This window comes from Pteropus medius, unplaced genomic scaffold, assembly GCF_902729225.1.
Source record: "Pteropus medius unplaced genomic scaffold, Ma_sr-lr_union100, whole genome shotgun sequence".
Taxonomy (NCBI): domain Eukaryota; kingdom Metazoa; phylum Chordata; class Mammalia; order Chiroptera; family Pteropodidae; genus Pteropus; species Pteropus medius.
Window position 1 is genome coordinate 10168339 of NW_024349802.1, and position 17864 is coordinate 10186202.

The 17864-nt window shown below is 46.6% G+C and overlaps 2 protein-coding genes and 1 pseudogene across 3 annotated transcripts in view; 1 reads left to right on the forward strand and 2 right to left on the reverse strand.

Moving 5' to 3' along the window:
* Positions 1–447: 447 nt before the first annotated feature.
* On the reverse strand, positions 448–11305 carry ECSCR (endothelial cell surface expressed chemotaxis and apoptosis regulator). Of its 2 annotated transcripts, XM_039836265.1 has the most exons (10): positions 11160–11305; positions 7843–7887; positions 7489–7536; positions 7265–7324; positions 6638–6775; positions 5447–5560; positions 4968–5066; positions 4713–4749; positions 3966–4062; positions 451–3799 (listed from the first exon to the last, which is right to left on the reverse strand). In XM_039836265.1, exons 1-10 carry the CDS (start codon positions 11218–11220, stop codon positions 3791–3793), a joined length of 708 nt encoding a protein of 235 aa, XP_039692199.1. In that variant the 5' UTR covers positions 11221–11305; the 3' UTR covers positions 451–3790. The 2 variants fall into 2 exon arrangements, with proteins under 2 accessions (XP_039692200.1, XP_039692199.1); XM_039836266.1 differs by lacking the exon at positions 6638–6775 and having other exon boundaries at positions 448–3799.
* Positions 11306–13310: 2005 nt separating this feature from the next.
* Positions 13311–13429, reverse strand: LOC120581685 (uncharacterized; annotated as a pseudogene).
* A 3582-nt stretch (positions 13430–17011) lies between these two features.
* The window catches only part of SMIM33 (small integral membrane protein 33), a 4598-nt gene continuing 3745 nt past the window's right edge, over positions 17012–17864 (forward strand). Inside the window, exon 1 of the mRNA XM_039836267.1 lies at positions 17012–17153. Coding sequence (XP_039692201.1) covers positions 17145–17153 — 9 coding nt within the window. The 5' untranslated portion in view covers positions 17012–17144. The remainder of the gene's footprint in view (positions 17154–17864) is intronic.

Here is a 17864-nt window from a genome sequence, read left to right on the forward strand (position 1 = left end):
TTGTAGTGGGTAATTTGATTAAAAAGGGTCACTATGAATTATGGGGCTACTTAGGAATAGAGTCCAGGTTCAAGAACGCTGGACAAGATTTGGGAAATTGGGGCCTCTTGAAAATGTCTGGTACCTCAACAACTTTTCCCATCATCCCCTGAAACTTCACTTTTCTTTTCTAGACAACTCATTTACTCTTAAACCAGTAAAAACAAAAACAAAAACAAAAACTTTCAGCATTGTAACCTACTCAGATATTGCCATGTAAATGTACCCTTCAGCTCATTTACACCTCAAGGAACACTTATGGATGAATTTTTCTATGACTCTATCACCAGGACTAACTTAGAACTCTAAACCTCAACATTTAGAACACTTCTGTGCCAGTTTTTGTTTAAGCACATCAAGAAAAATATTTCCTACTGTCAAATTCAGTCTCTATGTTTGGTAAAAAGGAAGCTGCGGGCTCAAAGTGTTCAGGATGGTGGTCAGGAGAAAGTAACCCACAAGATGAGAGAGCAACTTGGAAGGAAATAAGGGAAGGGAAATTGGGATCTCTAAGGCAGTTCTCAAAGATAAGGAGGCAGGTATAGAAAGAAGTTCAAAGAGGTGAGAAAGGACATCCACAAATCCTGGAGAGACTGCTGAGTAGAGAGCCACACAATGTTTTACAGCAGATTCAAGTAGAGTTAAGTAGTACTAGCTTGGCTTTGGAAAATTGTGTGCAAGAACTGGGCCAAGAGCCTGCCGTGATTCTTTGTCCACTAAACACTTTATCTAGAGCCAGCCTCAGATCTGTTAGTTTTCTCTACTTACTTTTAGAAATACTTGTTAAACTGTAGTGAATTTTTGCTGATGATACTTAGGTTTGCTCTGTGCCCTATATGATTGAGAAGCTGCCCCACCCACCTCTGGAAGAAACATACTGAGTAAATGATCCCTCTGTCCAGCTGGGCCTGTGCACCTTAGCTGGTTTGCTGGTTGCTCTCCCATAGGAGCGGGGTGGGGGGTGGAGGGTGGGAGTGGGGAGTAAGAGAAAGACACTCTACAGCAACCATCCTATCCTGCCCCACCTGCCACACCTGTTCCTGCTTTGGGGCCATGTAGTCCTGAGTTAGAACAAGGAGGAAGCTGTCTTGTAAATGGTTACCATCCTGTTGTCTAGACATCAAAGAAAAGGTTTGGTCTCAGGGAAGATTCAAGGGCTGCAGAAGGCTGCACTCGGATTTCCTGTCAGAGGTGGGGTCTTATATTTGCATAAATAGTAGGATCCTCCATCAGAACCCCCTTTCACATAGTTTGCCAGAGAGCAGAATTCAGCATTTAGTGAATTCATCTTCAACCCCTTCCCAAAGCATAGTTATTTAGCAACCAGAAAATCAACATTGCTAATGTGGTACTGCAGTGTCATTCTCAGGCTAAGGGACTTTAAATTTCATATTAATACCAGTTTACCCCCTCTCCCACACATATAAATACCTATGACTAACAGCTTGTATTTGTAGGACATTGTCCAGAGTCAGGAGAAGTTCGTGGCCTTATACTGGAGACGCCAACTGAGTTACCTAGAATGAAACCCATGTCCTTGAACTAATTAGTCCAGTATGATGAGCAGTTGAACTTAGTGCCCATGGCAGTCAGAATAACAATTAAAACAGAACCCGGTATTTCTAGACATTGTTATGTCACCTGGCCTGTGGAGTTCTATCCCAATAATGAATTTTTGTACTGGAACTGGCTAAGAAATCATGTGCTTTTTTGCAGTGTGACTTAAATAAAATACGCATCTCAATTATTTTTTTGAAATGCTGTAGTAGTGCTGTCACAGGTTGGGTAATCCAGGAAACAGACTCTGAGACGCTGAGATTTGTATGTTGAAGCTTTATTGGTGAGTGCTCCCGGGAACACCAGCTGTGAGTCATAGGGGAAGCAGGATTGGGACAGAGGGAGTAATTGAGGCAAGAGGTCCGGGTCTTCATCCCCTACCCCACCCCCATCAACCAGTCATTAACCAGCTATATGAGTCCTCAGCAGCAGCTGGGGAACAAGTGCCTTGATCCTGAAGAGGGACCTAGGTAGTAGTACACGTTTTCTGCTACAATTGTTAATTAGTACTTTTACTTCCTAAGTATCTCTGCATTTACTATTCCATTTTACCTTTCAGCTAAGTGAGGTAGACGGGGCCAGGTAGGGATTATTCTTCCTGTTATACACATTAATACATGGGGAAATCTAAGTCCAGAGAATGTAAAAGACTTGCCCAGAGTCACCTAAGACTTGACTCTGGCTCCCACACAGAGCACTCTCTACTTAAAAGATTGTTCTTTTTTTACTACATCTAGAGTTTATATAACTATAGAATATAGGAACCAGAAAAGACAGTGAAAGCAAATAGTCCAACTATCTCACTTTAAAAGTAAGAAAACAGGCTCAGAGATGGGTAGTGATTTTTCCAAAATCAAGCCGCGAGTCTGTGTCGGAGCCTGGCCTTATGATTATATTTCCTGCACTCAAGAGCCAGTGTTCATGACCTCTCATATGCTGGGCATGGTGTACCACATAGGAGCTACAGACCTGAGATTATGGGCCCTGCCCTAGAGGATTTTAGAATCCAGTAGGTTTCTTCGGTCTACTTGAATTGTTTCAATGAGACAGAGAGAGTAAAATTTTTTGTTCTAAGCTTTCTCTTTTATGGCACCTTGCAGAATCTAAATCCAGAAGAAAATAGCATATTGTGGCTTCAGAATGGGTAACCTCTGTTCTCCCTGTGTTCTAAACTGCCAACTAGCAGGTGCTTATAAAGTTAAACACTCCGTGCACACATACACAGATGCCTCTTCCATTGACTGTCCCCAACCAGTATTCATTTCCAAACCAGTGTCATGGTAGACATTACCAAGAAATAGATAACTGCTTTCCTTTCCTTCTTCTCTTTAAATGACTTTATAGTATTTGTGATTCTTTATTCTTTTTCTAAGACACAAAGATAATGGTTGTATGGAGTAAAGTGAGTGGGTCTCTCGTTTATGAAGTCACAGACCTATCCTTTCTCCAGACCTTTCCAGCATTATCCCAACAGCAAGCACCACCGCAAGGTAAGTCTACCCGGGGGCAGGCAGAGGACATTTGCCCTCGTAGTATTCAGCTCGCACCACTCCAGTTTCCTATCAGAATGCATTGTGCCTCCTGTTCTCACTCTTCAAATTTAAAACTTCTTTACTGGTGACGACTGGTCATTGTTTACAGCTCCTTTTTTCTCCCCTCATTCCTATTTAATAAACCAGGTGAACCGAGGCAGGCCTTACAAAAAGTTCTCTCCACCTCCCAGGTCTCTGAGAGAGCTTTCCACAGGGGCAGAGACTTGCATACATGCCTTGCCTAGAAAAAGAATCCCCAAAGCTGCTAGAAGACTGTTAAGAAATACACATAGGAACATAGACCGTGAAAGAAATGAGACTGCAGGCCAGAAAATAATTTTAATGCAAAGTAGAAAGGACCAATCCACCTTGTCATTTTTCCTTGCTCCTGCTCTATAGACTCCTCCTTCCTGTGACTTTGAGAAGGTGGGAGGAGCAGGTCGTGTTTCTAGAGTGGCTGTCCATATGGGAAAGAGTCTCTCATGTTGGTAGTTTGCTCCCAGATCTAGAGGAATGCTAGTGTCCTTTAGATCTGGGAGTAGATGTGAAATAATAAAATAATTTATATGTGGTTCATTGCCTCTCCTGATCCCATCGCCTTCCTCCTAATAGTCACAGGGCAGCCATATCATCCTCGGACTCGTGGGGACCCCAGATCACTTTTAAAGAACCTGTGAAATAAATACATAATGAGGAAGGGTGAACTTCTTGGGAATGGTAGTGTAGGAAAGGGGAGAGAAGAGCCTGGGTCTTTGAAAGTATCTCCTTTCCGGATAAGGAGCAAAAGCCTAAAGAGAGGAGGAGATGGAAAGTAGGAGGGAACCAGGAAAAATGCACCTTCTCTGCTGAGGGACATCCTTTGCTGTTATTCATGTTGATATTCTTCATGGAGATGAGGGTGATGCTGTCTTTCTCTCCATTGGCTGTCGAGCAGCTAGGGATAGGAAGGGAGAACATGGGTTATGGAGAAGATGAGTGGGAGAGCAATGTAGGGGTCAAGGAACTGTGGTAGGGTTGTCGAAATTTAGACCTTTGTTTTGATAAACCTATATTTTGGTGGTGGAACGTAATGGAATGAGAGTATGCTTTGAGGCCCCAAAGACTTGTATTTAAATCTTTATTTTACTACCTACTACTTGTGTGATTTTGACCAAGTTACAACCTGGTCTTTTAAGTCTTGGTTTTTAAATGTATAAAATGCAGTAAGATCTACCTTGAAGAATTGCTCTAAGCATTTGAGATAATATTACAAGATATCTACCACAGGGCTTGGCACATACAAGGTATTCAATAAGTGGTTCCTTAAATAAATATCTTCTTATTTAAGGAGTATATTAGAGTCTAAATTTCTACACTTTTCATGAAGCGGTTATAGGGGCTTAGCTTTGGGACTTAAGAGTTCCAGTCCCTCTCCCGTCAACTGATTGCTTCCTTTCAGGTCCCCCCCCTATCCTGGCGACCCCTAGCCCTGGCCTCAGTGGAGGGTGTCAGGATTCCCTGAGTGTGTAGAAGGCAGGAAGTGTTGATTCTCTTTTGGAATGGGTGACTGAGAGGTCAGTCCTGCTACACCTCTGACAGTCTTACCTTTCAGATAGCCCTGAACTCCCAGGTTTCTGGGGATCTGTAAAAATCCAAAGGCACAGATTGGGAGTCACATACTGTAACTCGGAAGCCCAACCCGCCCCTCAAAACCCACCCAAGTGGGCCCTCCCACTTTATCTAGTGGTGCTGATGTGCCATTCCTTCCCTCAACTCTAGGCTGGGTGTCAGTCCTAGAATCTAGCTCTGGATTCCTCAGCAGAGAGGGGCAAAGGGGAGCCCTGAGGTCCAGGCATGTACCTTCAGACTCTTTGTTCTTCCGACACTTAAACCTTAGACTGACCACACTGACTAGGACGATCACCACAACCACCAGGATGACAATGAAGCTGATAACACCTGAACAGGGAAAAGGATGGGGTGAAGGGGAGGTAGAAGAGGGGATAAAGAGAGTAACAGGAGTTCAAATTCTCTTCCCAGATAAGTGCTGTGTAGATAGGTTCCAGAGCAAATTAAACCCCCCTTCTCTGCGGAGTGAATGAGTTCCCAGCCTGCTGCCCTGGCCAGAGTGGGCTCTGCAGCCCTGCCCCATCCTCTCATAAGAACATGGAAACCCAGAAGAGCCCAAAAGAACTGACCAGAAAGTCAGTTCTTTCCTACCAGAGCCTTCTTCATCAGCCAAACCCTCCTAGCACAAATGGGTGAGATTTCTAGACCCAGAATTTAAGTCAGTTCAGAGGTGGGATCCCTGCCATGCCCCGCCTTCTCTTCCCTCTCACCAAATGCAGCCACAGTGAGCACCGTCTCTGATGTAGGGCTGGCCAAGATGGTGGAGTCTTCTCTTGTTCTCAGGCTCATGGTGGCTGATTTGGGAGTAACATTTTGAGAGGTGCCTAAAATGAAGTGGGATGGGTGCATCAGAGAAGGGACTGACACAACCTATCAGACAGAGCTAGTTCCCCTCACGCTTCTACCAGGTAAAGAACTGCAGAGAACTCATGTTTCTACCCTGCCCCTCCAACCAGATCCCATGAGGATGGATGTCGGACATGAGTGACATGGGATCACGTGACTAGCATTACTCGTTGCTCGTGTTACTATTTAAAGAGGACTCCAGAAAGTTCAGGATGCTTCCCTCCTTGTGCTCTTCCCACCACCCCCTTGGAGCCCATAGGAAAGAGATTTATGCTGCAGAGATAGGGAGTCCCTGGGCAAGGTAGGGCCATCTGTTTCACCAAGGGTCTAAGTGAGAGGGAAGAAGGACACTAGATGTTTGTCCCTAGGCACTGATCTAACAAGCCAGACTGCTAGCTAAGGGGCACAGTTTCTGGCCTTCTTAAAAAGTGGTTTGGTCATGCATCTCTTCCCCTCTTCAACTCGTACTACAGGCCTGATTGCTGTTTCATTTCCTTGTCCTCATGCCCCTCCCAAATAAATCTGGGAGTATAAATAAATCCCAGAGCCAAAGGGTAGGATGAGAGGAAGGGTCAAGTGCTGTTCGTTGTGAGCACAGACAGGACATAACTCTGCCTGTGCTGCCACTGCTGCTGCCCCTGCTTGGGACACCTGTACTTGTGCCATGAAACAGCAGGGCCAAGATGGAGGGTATCTACCCCCACTTAGCTCTTCTCCCATGCTGCTGGGTGAAGGCCAGCCTACCCTGAGAAGCATGTAGCCCTTCCTTAACCTTTCTGTCTTCCTTTCCATCATTTTGGATTCTCCTAACCCTCCCTTTCCCTCTCTGTGCCTTTATCAGTCCCGAGTCCAGGCTCTTTCTACCTTCATTGTGACCAAGCCCAAGTCCTTGTCTTTACTCCCCACCAAACCTCTCTCATTGTCTCTCAAACCAGGGTGCTGCCGATTTGAATCCTGGTCTTGAGACCCCTCATTGTCGGGCAGGACCCTGAAGAGGAGAAGCAACCCAGCCAGACATGACCCAGTGTTTTTCACTGCCAGCCCCAGGTACTCACCAAGTCCTGATGTGTGCTGCTGTGGCTGGGGCCGAGTCAGGCCCAGCAAGAACGGGGAGTGACCATCCATGGTGCTTGACCTTGGCATCATGGGTTTATTGGCTACCATGGGGACCTGCGAGGCCTTCTCTGGAGTGGCTATGGGTTAGGAAGCAGCCAGGGGCCTGCTTAGGGCTTCAGCCAGCATGTGCACAGAGAGGGCTCTTTAGTCCAAAATCATCCTTTTCGTTACTGCTTTTAATTCCAGAAGAGGAATTAATTCCTCTCTTTTACCTCTGGGCCTTTACCTGTGCAGTTCCCTCTGCCTGGAATATACCCTGCCACCCTCTACCCCACAATCTTCATCTGGTTGACTCCTTCTTGGGCCTCGGTTTCAGCACTCAGTCACTCTGGGATGTCCTTCCTGGCCCCCAAGTCTGAAATGGTTAACATTTGTCTGGATTCCTACAGCACCTTCTGCTTATGCCCAACACCACCCTTCTTACCTTGCTTTTTACTTGTCAATGTGACATCCTCTTTACTTGCCTGTTTCCCTACTAGTCTATATTCTCCTTTAGAGCAGAAACTGTGTCTGCTTCCTCATTGGGCCCTCCCTGGATGGCATTTGTAGTCTGAGTGGCAGAGTACCTGGGGTACCAGTGCTGGACAGAGGGCTTGGGTTGTTGGGCTCTGAGGAAGGGCTGTCCCCTGAAAAGACAGAGGCAGAGGGGGAGTTGGAGGTGGGGCAGGTTTGGTGACACCACACTCCCTCACCCACATGAGAATGCTTGGGCTCTAGGTAAGCCTGAGGGGCTGGGCAGAGGGCTGGGGAGGGGGCAGGGATAGGCCCTTTGGCAACCACACTCACTCACCTGTGCTGGGAGAAGTTGGCTCTGTGGTCAGACTTGGACTGAAGGTTCCTGGAACAGATCATCTGAGGCTGAGGGTTTGCTGCCTCCTATTGTTCTATCTTCCTCTCTCCTTCCCTGTAGCTGGTGTTTTCTAGTATTTCTTCCTATCCCACCTTCCACCTGCAGCCATTCATCTTTCTCCTCTTTCAAGCCATGTTAGACTAGCCAAGCTGAAAAATGTCCCTAGGTGAGCTCAGCCTTAGATGTCCTGAGAGCTCTGGCCCAGCCCTAATCAGTGCAAAACGGCTGAGAGCTCCTCTCCTTCTTAAGCTCCCAGACCTAAATGGTGGAGGAGGCCTGTGTGTTTGGTCTTACCTTGAGAGCTAGAGGGCTGCTTTGCTGTGAGCTGGTAGGTGTGGCCTGCAAGAGAAAGCAAAGCACTGCAGACTAGCTTCGTGAGTCTCCGCCCTGTACAGAGCCCACAGAAGAACCCAGGCCTTTTGGCTTTCTCAGCCTCCTGTGCTAACAGAGGACTAAAGGATGTGTCTGCAGCTCACAGGTCTGTCTTCCTCTGAGACTGTGACTGAATAGCACCATTACCACCGCCTCATGATCCAATGTCCTAGAGTTCTTTCCTGTCTCTTCAATATCACATGGGTTTTATATCAACCTGACACAGGTCAGGGGAAGATTATTTCAAACTAGTGATGTATTCGAGGACAGAGGGCCAGTGACCTGCCAAGTCCATACAAGGACTCCAGGTGTCTAGGCTAATGTTCTCTCTATACTAGCATTGAGCTATCCATTTTCCCCTGTGAATATTGTACTCCTGACCCCGCCCCAAGGGAAGAGATGGAAAGATGTGGTGAATAAGATGGAGTTAGGAATAGGGGATGATATCTGGACTTTCTCTCTGTCCTTCTCCAGCTGGAGGTAGGGGCCCACACAGGGAGCAACTTCTGAGCTATATGCAGGAGGCAGGGAAACTCTAGAATGAGTGACCAATTTATTCTCATAGACAGAGGCTACTCAGAAATGGTCGTTGTTGGCCAAACCCAGGGAGGAGTCAGTTACTAGAAGGCCCCAGTGAGAAGCCCTCATTAGATTTTTTTGTAAGTACATGTGTATGCCTGCTGACCTGCATGCAGATGTGTGTGTGTGTGTGTGTGTGTGTGTGTGTGTGGTGTGTGCTGCACTTTGTGTGCCCATATATGTGTCCCCTGTGTGTGTGGGACCTCAAAGGTCGGGTTGTGTTTGCTCATTTTCCACAATGAAATCATTCTTGAAACCTGTGAACAATGTGAAAGGAAAACAACGTGGGGAAGTGGAGCCGCCCAGCTGGGTTCCCGTCCTTCCACTCTAGCTGGGACCTCAGCCACTGGCCTGGCCCTCCTGCTCCCTTGGCCCCTCATCATCAGGGAAGCACCAAACCTGATCGGGATAAACAGAGGCCAGGGGCCAACCCAGCCTGTGGCAGCCTGCTGGTCTGTTTATTTTCTTTAGCCATTGCCTTCCTCCATGCGGCTATCACTTGGATAGTGTAGAATTAATAGTTTCCAAGCCCCAGCTTGCCCAGACCCTGGACCACGTTTTTTCAGGTTACCATCTCTGGTAACCCTATTCCCTCATTGGGTGGGTGGTTAAAAGGGGAGTTAAAACTTATAAGGGACCCATTGGGTGGGTGGTCAAAAGGGGAGTTAAAACTTATAAGGGACTTATAAGGGACTAGAGAATGATCCTTTCAATCCAAGGTATGTCCTGAAAACATCTGTCAGTTATTGATCAAGCATATCTAAGGTACTGTCTAAGCTCCATAAGGTTATAACTTTAGTTTTTAGTGGGAGGGCACAGTGCACTGCCTTCCTGCATTTATTTAGAAACAAAACTAGTGTCTTAAAAGGAATTCTAAAGTCACAAGCTCCAAGCCCCAGTAGCCTACTCTTTGTCTTCTGCTCCCTCCCGCTACTGGAACTTTTTGACACCAGTATATTCCTCTGTGAGCAGAGGAGAGATTTAGGGAGCATCTGTTCCTACAGACTGGGTGTCTCTGACCACTGGGCACGCAGATACCCAAAGAACGTTGGCCAACGGCATTTCTTATTTTCCTATCTCTCCTCTCTAATCTCTACCTGCTTTATTTGGGTCTAGCCTCTCTCTCCTTCCCCCTCCATCACCACCACCACCCAATTTTCCTCAGCAGCATAATTTAGTAATTAAAATCATGGATTTTGGAGTCTGATAGGCTCAAGTTCAAATCCTAACTCTGTCACTTACTGACCTGGGCCTTAGTTTTCTCTTCCTTAATATGCAAGTGATTTTAATCCCCCGTAAGTGGTTGTGAGGAAAAGAAAATGCATATAAAGTACTTATTTCAGTGCCTGACAGATAGTACACACTCAATAAATGCTAGACATTTAAATTTTTGCGCCATTCTCTCAAATCCTCCGTCTCAAGTCTGCCCTGACTTTGTATATCCATTGTCAAGTCCCTTCGTGGGAGTAAATATCCTCAAAAGGATTTCTCAGCCCACCAAAATGAAGGAGATGATAAATGCCCTGAGATATTGGGGTGAGAAGTTAGGAAACTCAAGCAGTGAGCATGGCTTAGGTAGCGTTTACAGGGGGGCATTCCTAGCCCTGGCACTTGCCACGACAGGGCAGTGAGTAGGAAAGCTGGGAGAAACCTAGACCTGTGAAAATGCTACCTCATGAGTCTCACCTTTAATCTCTGCCATTTCTGCAGTTTCTACAACAGCCTGGTCCCCCAGCCCAAGATCAAATATGTGACTCTCTCCTCCTGGAAGAGGAGGTGGTAGTGGGATGAGGGTGATCAGAGTTTTACTTCCAGCCCATGGACTTTTAGAGAAATATCTGACCCCTCCAGGAGGCAGAATCTTCTGGTACTCAGGCCATCTCACCTATCATCAAAAAAGATCCATCCTCCCTCCCTATCTGAGCACTCTTACACTCTCTTGTGCTGCTTTGAGCACAGGTTCATGAATCTTCCACAGAAGACTGGGGGAGGGTGAGGTGGGGGTGGGGAAGGGATGACCAAAGGGAAGTCTCTGCCCTGTGAGTCAGAATCTCCTGGATTTCTCATGGTTCCCAGCAACTGCTCCCTAATTAGAGGACCCCTTATGAGCTGCTTCTTGACCCCCTGTCTGAGAGGGGTTTCCATGTCCTCTCCTCTCCTCTAGGCCCCTGAGTGAGGATGCTGTGTACATCCTCTTTGGCAAACAGTTCTTTGTCTCTAACCCAACTCCCTCTTGCTGTGATTTGAGCTTAAAGTCAATATTTAGAATCCCCAGGTTGTTACTGTCCATATGAAAGAAGAGAAAAGATCACCAAGGTACAGACAATTTTATGCTAGAACACCCTGCAAGGAGCTTCCAGGACTCAGTCCCACACCAAGACAGTTACTTTCAGCAATTCTGGAGGCCAGCCTCTGGGGGGTTCCAATACACCCTGGAAATTTTCCCACAGAAAGGTTTAACCATATGCTATTTTACCCTTGCCTAATAATGACCATCTCCCAATCCAAATGATCCCCTTCACAGAAAGCTTCTGGAATTTCCCTTGGGCGCAGCCCTGGATAGAGAGCATGTGTGGTCTGTGTCCCAAAGGAGAGACGGTCTCTCAGGACTGCCAGTCCAGGAGAGGAACTGTTGAAGGAGGGTGGCACGTGCCTCTTACCTTGGAGTAGGAGGAAGCCGAGGATCGTCCAGCACAACTGCTGTGCTCTGACAGCCCCCATGTCAGCTGGGTCTCTGACGGGCAGGCAGACGTTCCGTGAAGACTCTGTCCATAGTGGAAAAGAGAGAGGGAGTGCTGGGGCGGGGAGGGGGTGGGGGCTGGCTCTCCAGGAGCTTCCTGTCAAAGAATAGAAGGAAACAGATTGGGACTGGCTCCAGGGGCCCTGCTCAGCAGGACAGCCTAGCTGAGGATGTAAGGCCAAAACATCAGTGACTGTGCTCCGGGGCTCCACGTGGCCTGAACTAGGGCCACTGTGGTCTCCTCCAGGGTCTGAGCACAAAGACCAGTGATGTCAACCTGTCCCCCGCAATCCCCCTTGCCCTTCTCCTAGGAGTCCATCAGGTCCCTCCACACACCACCTAGAGTTTTTTCTGGAGTCTAACTCCAATCCCTCCCCATACTGTTTCAGACCATGATTGAGCCGTAAAGCTCAGCCCACCAGCCGCCCATGCTCTACAGACTCTGCGTTCTCCACATTCCTTTCCCTCCTCAGGGCTCCCAATGCAGATGAGACTCCCTACATCTTTCATTATTGTTATTCTTAATAGAGACACAAGAGGACCACATTCCAAGCATCCCTCTCTCCAGGCCCTTCCCTTGCATTGGGGTCAGGTGGTCCCCGTGCTCCAGCAGCACCCTTGTCCTTAATGTCCCATGGTACTCTCTCCTGCAGACACAGGTCAGCATCGTCACTTATTTCAGTATCCCTGGGACCTGGCACAATGCCTGACATATAGCAAGTCCTCAGCATATATTTATTGAACTAAACTCAAAAGATTTTCTTTAAACTCAAAAGATTTAAAAGCAGAGAAATGTTACACAAATCCTCTTTAACATAATTATTATTATTATAGATTTCCTTTCAGTCTGTGATAATATGCATATATATATGCAATCATTTTATGATTTGTGTCCTTTTCCTCCTTTATTTTTTATTTTTTAATATTTTATTTTGAAACAATCACAGATGTACAGAAAAGTTGGAAGTATGTTATGCAGAACTTTTTTTCCTTGAACCATTTGAGAGTAAATTGCCAACAGAATGCCCCACCATCCCCGAAAACTTTAAGTGTGTATTTTCTACAAATAAGAATAGTCTCCTACATAATCACAATACAGCCATCCAAATTAGGGTATTAATTCCATATAATCCTCAGAGTCCATTCAAATTTTGACAATTGTCCCAATAATGTCTTTTATAGCAAAACGGTCCAGTTTAGAATTACTCATTGCATGTCTCTTTAGTCTCCTTCAATCTGGAACAGTTCCTTAGTCTTTCCTTGACTTACATGACCTTGACATTTGTAAAGGTTATAGTCCAGTTATTTTGTAGAGTCTCCTTCGTCTGGGTTTGTGAGATATTTCCTTGTGATTTGATTTAGGTCATGCATCTTTAGAATGTCACAGAAGCAATGCTGTATGTGTCTGTTTGCATTCTATCAACTGATTTTGATTTGTGCCATTACCAAGGATGTTCATTTGATCCCTTGCTTAAGGTGGTGTCTGCTAATGTATTAGTTTCCTGTGGCTGCATACAAATTACTGTAAACTGGTGACTTAAAAGAACAGAAATGTAATCTCTCACAGCTCTGGAGGCCGGAAGCCCAAATCAAGGTATTGGCAGGGCCACACTCCCTCCAAAGATTCTAGAGAGGATCCATTCCCCCCTACTGGTCGCCGTTGGGCATTTCCTTGGCTTCCTTAGCTTGTAGCTGCATCGCTTCAGTCTCTGTCTCTGTTTTCACATCACCATCTCCTCTGTGTCTTCTTCTCTGTGTGTCTCTTCCAAGGACACTTGTCACTGAATGTAATGCCCATCTGAATAATCCAGGATGCCCTCCTCATCCCAAGATCCTTAACTTAGTTATATCTCAAAGACTCTTTTTCTAAGTAAGGTAACATTCACACAGGTTCTCGAGATTAAGATATGGATCTATCTTTTTGGAGACCACCATTCAACTATAGCCAACTTTCTCCACTTTAAACTTACTCTTTTCCTCTTTGAAATTAGTAAGTATTTTAGGGGAAAATACTTTCAAACTATGGGAATATTAGAATCACTTATTCTTTTTTATTTATTTTTATTTTTTATGCCTACAGCACCTGATCTTCCTAGGTGGTCTCCCATTCAAGTACTAACTAGGCCCGACTCTGCTTAGCTTCCGAGATCAGATGGAATCGGGCTTATTCAGGGTAGCATGGCTGTAGACAGAATCATTTATTCTTTTGATGCTCAGATCTTCCCCAGTTTGGTCACTGGGAGCCCCTTCACGCTGGCTTCTATATCCTTTCGACACATTGAGCACTTCCTTACTTTCCTGGCATAATGAGATGTTTTGGGTTCATCTCTTGCTTTACCTGCCCCAGTCTTGGAAATGCTATTTCTCCAAGGAACCCTAGTTCCTTTTAGTGGCAAATGGTATTGAGAAACTGAAGCCCAAGTGGTGTGCTCTTTGCTACAAGGGGGTAGCTTCTCCAAGGCCCTTCTCTGAAATCTGGCTTCTGTTGTCCTTATTTGATCATTTCCCTTATAACCACGTTCCCATCTCTGTTGCCACTCTCGCCTCACAGATGACTTCCACACCCCACTCAGGCTCTGACTGTCCACGCTGGGCCATGTCTAACCATATGGATGCCTTTCTTACTCCTTGTGAGCCCCAACACCCTGCTCTGGGCCACTGTGACTCCCCCTACCCCACAGGCACATTGTCTACCTGTTCTGTGTCACCTTTATTACTGAATTATTCCAGAAAGGAAAGGAAGAGGAAGAAGAAACCTTCCCCTTATTTTCAAACCATAAACATTTTCTGCTGGCTCACAGACTTCATAGTGATAATTTTTAATGGTAACTTATATACTATTCTGTGGTCTATTTAATCATCTTTCTGTTTTTGAACATTTAAGCTGCTTCCAGTGTTTCCTTTCATGATTGATTCTGCCGTGAACAGCTATAGGCCTGTCGCATTGTCGTTGCCATTCTAATAGGTGTGTGGCTTTTTTTTTTAAACAGCTTTATTGAGATATAATTCATATACTGCTATAGGCTGAAGGTTTGTGTCCCTTCAAAATTCATATGTTGAAATCCTAACTGCCAAGATGATGGTATTAGGAAATGGGGCCTTTGGGAGGTGATTAGGTGATTAGAGCAGAGCCCTCACGATTAGGATTTGTGCCCTTAAAGAAGAGGTGGCAGTGAGCCAGCTTGCCCATTCAGCTGTGGGAGGCCACAGTGAGAAGGCGCTATCTGTGAACCAGGAAGTGGGCTCCCATCAGACACCAGATGTACTGGCGCCTTGATCTTAGACTTCCTAGCCTGCAAAACTGTGAGAAATAAATTTCTGTTGTGTAAAAGCCACCTAGTTTATGGTATTTTGGTATAGAAGCCCGAATAGACTAAGACACATACTATGTAATTTATGCATTTAAAGTGTACGATTCAGTGGTGTTTAGTATAGTTCAGGGACTTGTGCAATCATCATCATAATTTTAGAATGTTTTCATTACCCCACGAAGAAATCCCACACCCTTTATAGACCTATCTATAGCTTGTAGTAAGAAGGCTGGAAGTAGGATGTGGCTGAGATGGGCAGACCTTGCTCTTGGCTTACTCCCATGACCCAGAGCGTACGATGAGCCCCGGAAGTCAGCCAGCTCTCAGATCTCCCCTATCAGAGCAACCTCCTGCTGGCCTGCTCAGAATGTTCCCCTAAGTTCCTCTGCTGACTCCTAACCCTAGCTGTCTTCAGTGGGGACAGAGTGAGGGAAGAAGGGCTGCTCCTTGCCTTACTTAGGCCAACAGGGCCACTTCCACCTCCCCTGGGGAGTTGAAAAAGAGAAGTGACCCCAGTGTACAGAACTGAGGAATGATGGTGGGGTGGACCCCAGGATCTTTTCATCCTTGGTCCCAGTGCTCGAACTCAAAAGCCAGTACTTTTCTTCTCTGAGAAATAAAAGCAGATTCTTAATCATTTTAGCCCCCTAAATCTAAGAGGCTCCATGACAATAAAAAGCCAAAAAGAGACAGAGAGAGCAAGTCAGTGAACACTCGTCGTGGATCAGAAGTGCCCTCCCCGCAGGTGAAGGGTTCTCCTTACAAGCCTCCAGGACTAAGGATGGGGTGGGCGTGGGGGCTTGTGCAGGTTCCTGTTCTATTCAGCAAACTCTTGTCCAGCACTTGCGTGTATTACCAACACTGTAACAGACTCTGGGACAGAGACAGGAATGCCTTGATGGGGTTCACAGGCTAGGAAGTAAAATGAGCCTTCGCACACCTACAACAGAACACAAAGTATGACAAATGTCAGGAGTGACGTAGAGACATATTGCTACAGGGTTTAAGGAAAAGAGAAGCCTACTTCAGTATAGTGGGCAGAAGAATACATTCCTGGAGGAGGTAACACTAAGTTCAACTTAGGAGTTGAACTAAGCCATAAAAGATGGTTAATGTTTAGATGGTAGGAACGGGGAAGAGCAACTCACAACAGTGGGCGTGGAGATAGGAGAGTGAGAGAAGGCTGGGGCAGTAGTCTGGAAAGTCCAGAAATTCCACTGCTTTCTCCTTTTTGAAGACCTTTAGGAGATAGGTCCAGGATTGATGAGGCAGGGAAAGGGAAGAATTAGTCATCAAAAGGATCAGAAATTGGGTTTTTGGACTCAGGGACTAGAGCTCCAGTGATGGTGCTTGTGAGAACAATGGGATGTGTATCTTGAAGAGGCAGGAAGCAAACAGCAGTGGCTGAACCTCTGGACTGTGGCAGAATCCAGACTCCCGCTAAGTGGCCCAGTATGGGAAGTAGAGAATGACTAGAGCCTTTGATCACATTGGGAGGGGGCCAGCCTCCTAGCTAGCTTTGAGGCCAGCCAGCCACTGGTCTCATTCATTTTGCAGGTCAAGTCAGCAACTCAATGACCTGGGCTAAAGTAAGCTTGGAGGTCTGAATGGGGTTCCTGAATGTCAGGGTGTGAAGCAGCTTGGCTGAGAGCCAAGGAATCAGGATGGAACCACTGGGCGAGGGGAGTTACTGAAGGTCTCCTGGTCTCCATCCTGGAATGGAAGGTAATACGTGTACAACCAGGGACAGGATGAGGAGTGGCTGGTCCCGTGGAGTTAGTTGGGACCAAAAATTATTTTTAATACATGGTCTCCAGGTTGTGGAGAGACCGGTGAGCACTTTTTGTGACTTGGACATATTAAAGCACCCACATTCTCAAATGAAGTTACATTCAGACAAATGCAAAGAAACATACAGAATTCATATTTGTACAAATCAAAGAAGAAAAAACTCAAAGAGGAAAGAATGCCTTGTATGAGAATGATAAACATCAAATTCAACAAGATGGTTATCCCTGGGGTGAGAAGGAGGGGAGAGATCAGGGAGTGGGGCTTCTATTTTATTTGTAATATTTTAGTTCTCAAAAATTTTTAAAATAGATGTGACAAACTATTGAGACGGACAGAGCTGGTAGTTGGGACAGAGAGATTTAGTATATTATAGTCTGCACTTTACAATATGTTTGTGATATTGCATTAAAAAAAATCAAAGAACGTTACATCAGAAAATTTTTGGGGTGGGGAGAGGGCACGTCCTGATGGAAGCGGGACAGGGTGGGGACAATGGCCAAGTGTCTGAGATCAGGTGCAGGAGGGGTGGGCCGGCAGACCCAGACCCCCAAAGCTGGCGGGGGGCATGAAAAGAGTAAGATCAAGGTACTATCAGAGTTAAGGGCTGGCCCCAGTATAGTCCCCATGTTCAAGGAAGTGAAAGCGCGGGAGAGAGTGGTGAGGGTGTGTGTACAGAGGGTGTGTGCTCCGTGAACCCCACAGACGTGGCAGCTCCGGGTAGAGGCTGAGCTAGAGTGGCAGATTCTCCTTTACTCAGCTGGCCACCAGTCCTGAGGGAGTCTTGTGCTGCCGCCAGCCAGACAATGCACCAGGTAGACTCTCCACTCACCCCCTCCTACCAGGCTGGCCTGACTGTCTGCAGGGGCCCCTTGCCTTTCACCGATTGTGCTTCCCTTTTTCCCCTGCACATCCGGAGCTGCTTCTCCACCCACTGCCTTGGTCTTTTTCTGGGAGCTCTGTGGACTGGGCCCCACGGAGCCTCAGACTTTCAAGTCGGGGTGGGTAGCTTTCTACATGGGAAGGGACACATGCTGGGGACTGAGAGACTAAAGGGAGTTAGTTCGTCCTGGATAGCCTTTCCTGGACCCCAGTGCCTACCCATGGGAAGGACCAAGCTGAGGGCTGAGAGTTAGTCGGGAGACTCCACCCCCGAGGGCCTGCTCCTCGTGGTCCAGATGGAGACAAGGAGGCTAGGGAGAAAAGGTTTCCTGAGCCTTTGATAACCTTGCCAGCTCTGGGGTTTACAGTGTGGAGGTTTGCTACCTTCACAGCAACCTCCCCTAACCCTACACTTAGCAGGGTGGAGACAGAGGTAAGGATCAGACCCTCCAGCTTTAGGCAGGAGAGTGCTGGGACCCTGAAGAGGGAGAACCTGGCGTCGGTTCCTCAATTCGACCCCGGCAGAACCAGGAATGCACACTGGGCATTCCCTCCCTTCCAGGCCCCTGAACCCCATCCTGAGGCCTGGGGGATGTTACGGATGTGGTATCCCCCTCGCCTCACCCCAAGATTTCTTCTCCTTT